Source organism: Merops nubicus, unplaced genomic scaffold (assembly GCF_000691845.1).
Source record: "Merops nubicus isolate BGI_N331 unplaced genomic scaffold, ASM69184v1 scaffold49490, whole genome shotgun sequence".
Taxonomy (NCBI): domain Eukaryota; kingdom Metazoa; phylum Chordata; class Aves; order Coraciiformes; family Meropidae; genus Merops; species Merops nubicus.
In genome coordinates this window covers 1-4,987 of record NW_008585795.1, presented here as the reverse complement: position 1 = coordinate 4,987, position 4,987 = coordinate 1, and the positions used below count along the sequence as shown (strand labels likewise).

Below are 4,987 nucleotides of genomic sequence, written 5' to 3'. Positions count from 1 at the left end.
CTGAATACTGCTGCTCCATCGGGGTTGGAGGGAGACCTACGGTGAATGGCAACGGTGTGTGACTCCTCCAGTGGGACAGGGGGGCTCAGACCCCTCACCAGTCCAAACGTCTCAGCAGCAGGGAGCTCCCAGGAGGAGAGGGCAAACTGACTCTGCACACGAAGCTCTCGTCCCCCTGCTTAAGGCTGAGTCAGGGATCCTTGTGGACTTTTCCCCAGGTTTCAGAAGATGACCAGAAAAGGAGTGTCAGTTATAAATACATCACGTCAGTTGCATGGGGTGGGAGGGAGAATTTAGAAGGGTGCAGGGAGGAGAGAAAGGAAAAAACCATCTTATGTTTCCAGCCCTGGAAAGAACAGTTTTGACCTCACGCACTAAGTCACTGGATCTTTTCAATAGTCTTATCTGGCTTACGCCCCATCATCTTTAACACATCAAAGGGAATGTTGGCTGGCAAAGGGTTAAACAATCCCACACAGTGGAGAGCAAATCTGCAGTCTGCTGCGAAGGTCCCAACCACCACATCACTGATGATCTCAGGGTCCAACTCGAAGGAAGGAAGCAGCTTCTGTCTCACACATCACTCAGGGCCTGGAGACAGCCAAAGACAAAGAACTGTCAGGATGGACCTGCTGCAGCTCTACCAGGCTCTGAAACACAGCCACAGCATTTGCCTTCATCCCTGGGACACTCTAAGGAGGTTTCTTCTGGAGCCTGCAGCTGCAGCCCAGTTAGGGCATGAGGGAATGATGCAGCAGCACAAGACTGATCAAGGAGGCAGACTGACCTTTGGTAAAGCACCCTTTCTTTACCCTCTGGTTTGCACCAGAAACCAAAACCACATTTTATCTAAGACTTTTGGACCTTTCCAACGTGCAACACCAGTTTTACAGGCTCTTAATTAGTTTTGATAGGTGAAACAGGAGTGGGGGGAAAGCATGGGACAGCAACCCAAACAACAGTTCCAAACTAAACTCCAGTCTTCCCAGGCTGACTCATGCTCTGCTACGTCACACGGAACATTGTCCTGCTCCAGCTTGCCCACAGAAGCCTTTAGGGCTGCAGGAAATCCTCAGTCCTGTGTAGTCCTGCTCCTGCTGAGAAGCCATACCTCGTCCTTGGTGGGGGAAGAGCAGCACAGCCTGGCTTACCTTCCGTGCAAACTCTGGCAGGATGAAAGCTGCCCGATGAATGTCAGAGTTGTAGTATTTCAGACTCCTCTCCTCCACTTGCTGCTGGGAGAGCTGCTGCACGGGCTCCCGGAAATTCGTGTTCTGCAAGAAAGCAGCCAGGTAGATCTCTAGTGCTTGGGTAAGGAGCAAAGGCTGAGTGACTGGCACCCACCCTCATGGCAGAGGACCAAGAGGACTTGCAGGAGCACAGACGACTTTCTGTTCTAGCATGAGGTCAAAGGTTCTGCACAGCTCCAGCCCCAAGGGCTGGAGTTTACGCCCTGTACCTCCTGTGACTAGCCCTCATTCACAGATGCCAGCATGTGAGGTCAGACAGTGTGAGCCAGGGGCCAGATGAAGCTGTCAGATTGTGCCTGAGCATCTAAGAAGCAAGGCTGCTGCTCTTCAGAGCAGAACCCACATCTGTGCCAAGTCAGGCACAGTGCATGCTGCCAGTGCCCCAGATAAATCCAATACAGCAGCAGCAACGCTGCTGGCTCCCAAAACCAACATGACACTTGTGTTGCAGGCTGTAATGCAGCACTCTGGGAAGAGAGAAGACCTCAGTGGTCTGACCCAGAGTTACCAGCCCACATCCTAACACCAACTCCCACTTGGAGGCCTCTGCACGAGCAGGTGACCAGTCACAAGCTGATTCTTGTCAAACAGGTGCCCAATTTATAATAGCAAGCATCAATAAGCCAAAGCCTTAACAGGCTCTGGAAACTGGTGGTGGCTTCTTCCCTTCCAAGTTGGTTGTACTGGAGAGAAAATCATGTCCTTTTCTAAGGCAACTGGTTCCGTTGCTGGTCAATCCAGTGCTGAACTAGCTGCACTGCAGCTCTGGGGCCCTGGGCTGGTGGAGCTGGGGCCTGGCACGAGCCTAGAGGCCCCACAGCCTGGAGAGCTCAGCAGCACAGCTCAGGCTCTGCGGGTGCTGCCAGGGAGGGGAAAAGGGCACTGGAGGTGCCCGAGACTCACCGGGTTCTTGCTGCAGAGCATGAAGCCGATCTGCCCGCTGGGGTAGGTGGGGATGGTGCAGTAGGCGTACTCCACCACCGGGAACAGCGACTTGCAGAACTGCCGCATCTCCTTAATGAGATCCAGGTGCAGCCACTGGCACTCACCTGCGGGGAGAGAGCGGCGGGTGCCAGGGGAGAGCTGCCCCGAGCCCAAACCTGCTCAACTCCACGTGGCTCGTGTGGTTTCACAGGCAAGACAAGACCCTCACACCGGTTTTACTCAGCGCGGTCCAGCGGTTAACGAGTTGATGTACACGGGTCAAAAACCCTCCCGTGCCTGGGAGCTGGAATGGATTCCACTCTGAGTCATGTCTCCCCGAGGAGAGTTCCCTTTGTGCCTCACGCTTTGCACGCACCGAGCTGGCACCAGCCTCTGCCCAGAGCCAGCAGCCTCACCTTGGCAGCAGAGGATCCCATCTTCTCGCAGGGCTGTCTTCATCAGCTGGTAGTAAGATTCTTTGAATAAGCTTTCTGCAGGACCTGGGAGAAAAGTGAGGAAGGAGATACGTGTTGAGAGGGACTAAGACTTCTGAGTTACTCAGATGCCCAGGCTGCACTGGAAAAGAGACATTTCAAATAGCTTTTCACTGATCACAAGCGTTGAAGACAATCAAGAAGCAAAACGTTTTGACCCTGGGTGAACCCCAGACTGCACCCAGCACAGCAAAGCCATCAGGATTTTAGCTTTGCTCAATAGCAAGCCCAGGAACTTTATCAAAGAAGGTCCCGGCAGGTGCCTCTTGCTCCACTGAGCATCTTTGTAAACTGAACTCCTGCTCCACACTGCCCTTAAAGGATGCCTTTCTCTGGGTTGACTACAGCAAGAGTGAAGGTGAATCAGGCACTTATCATTAGGTCACTAAAATGAAACACCATAACTGTGTTTTGACCCTCCCTACCTCACTTTTCTCCTTCAGAAATGCAGCAACCTCACTACAGGCACCTTTAGGGCAGGCAGCTACACCAACAGCGTGTGAGCCACAGCCTGGCTAGTGGGCAGATAGAAAGCTCTCTTTACCAGCATGGTGCTGTACCCCCCACGGGATTCCTGGATTCCAGATCAACTCTCTGCCAGAAGCAATAGCTGTGGGAGTTAAATTCCGAGGACAGAAACACGACAGCTGGTTTGAAGCTTTGCTAATACAATTTTCTAGTCTTCATCCTTCCTTTTCTCTACCAAAAGTACCAAGTCAGTGACCGTCTTTTCAGCTGGAAGGAGCCTGGGTAGGCTGGCATTACTTCCAAGAGACAGGCTCAAGAGAAGAGGAGGAGGAGTGTGGGCAATGACATTTATGGCCAGAATTCTTACCCATGGGGTCAGATGAGTCTGTGATAATCACATCAAAGGCTTCTTGATTTTGTTTCATGAATTCAAAACCGTCTCCCACGTGCAAGGTCAGCTTAGCACTGGAATACCCCACTGCCATCCCTGGGAGGTATTTCTTAGATACCTGGATCACATCCTGCAACACAGAGAGCACAAAGCAGGTCAGCTAGGGCTACAAGGAGCTACTTTTCAGGCTACCGTGCAGCTGCAGCTGGAAGAACAGCACAGTGAGTCACTTCCTTCCATGCCTTCAGCACAGATCCGACTCGCTAGCTGCATCCTCAAGAGCTGTCAGCATCTTCAGCCAAGAAGCTCCACTCAGCCCTTTCCTATGGCCTCAGGGTTCAGTGACACTGTTGGTCTGTCCTTGCCAAACTCAACAAGAAAACTTAAAGCTTCAAAGCTCCCCGAGGAACTGAGGGAATACGATTACAGATCTAACTGCTCCGTGCTCCTTTCCCCTGCAGACATCACTTGCAGGGGTGAGCTCAGCTAAAGATTTATTTTTTTTTTCCTTGAATAAAACCAAGCCAGCAGGTTTCTGGATGCAAAGTAAGAAATATCCCCACCTCTGCTCTGCACCCATTACATCAGTCCCCCAAAAAGACACAGTTTTCTCTCTAAAATGGTTGTAGACAGCCACTGCCTAGGGCCCAGCAACTGCACTGAACAGAGCCAGTACTGAACCAGCTTCTCACAGCTGGCAGAGACAAAACCCCACGCTGGTGTCAGGCAGTGCCTGTTCAAAAGCAGGCACACAGGGCTGCCTCGCTGGCAGCCAGAGCACACCACCTCACATCCCCCAGTCCCAACACAGCCTCGCTTGGAGGAGGCAGCAAAGCTTTGTAAGAAAGTAAACTATCAGAATAAACTGAGTGAGAGGAGAAAGATCAGCTTGCCTACCACAGAAACAAATAACCCCCACTTATTTCCTGCTTTTGGGCCCAGGAGATGGCTTAAAGCGACCACCCTCCTCTGGCAGGAGCAGCACCCTGCTCTGCATCAGGGAGAGGGGAAAGCAGCGACTCCACAGAGCCAGGGCTCCTGCTCCACAGCCCCTGCGTGGCCCACGCTGCCCTGGAAGGGCCTCTGCGGTACGTGTGTGAAAGAAATCACATGGAAGAGGCAGCCAGCTGCCACGTAGAGGAGTCGTGAGGCAACGAGGTGGCGCTGTCAGTGTCACGCCAGCAGAACCGGCAGCGACGGCTCTCGCTGCTGGCGAGGAGCAGGTGAAGCAGCAGCTCCCGGGGATGCCGTGCGGGAGGGACGCTTTCTGCGGGGCCAGCTCGCCCAGCCGCAGCCCCTGGGAGCCCAACGCACCTCATCGATTTCGCACTGCACCACGGACTCCACCGCCGGGTGTTTCACCACCTCTCGCAGCACTCCCCCGTCGCCGCCACCGATGATCAGCACCTGGGAGAGGAGAGGGCAGAAAACCGGCCGTCAGCGCGGGCGGCTCACGGGGG

At 53.6% G+C, this 4,987-nt stretch overlaps 1 protein-coding gene across 1 annotated transcript; it reads right to left on the bottom strand.

Moving 5' to 3' along the window:
* Nucleotides 1-198: 198 nt before the first annotated feature.
* SRM (spermidine synthase) lies at nt 199-4,934 on the bottom strand (the record flags this gene model as incomplete). Its single annotated transcript, XM_008948293.1, has 6 exons — nt 199-591; nt 1,152-1,274; nt 2,154-2,299; nt 2,591-2,674; nt 3,504-3,657; nt 4,842-4,934. Coding segments are annotated over 6 exons (618 nt in total), but the record flags the coding sequence as incomplete, so codon positions are not given.
* Nucleotides 4,935-4,987: the final 53 nt, after the last annotated feature.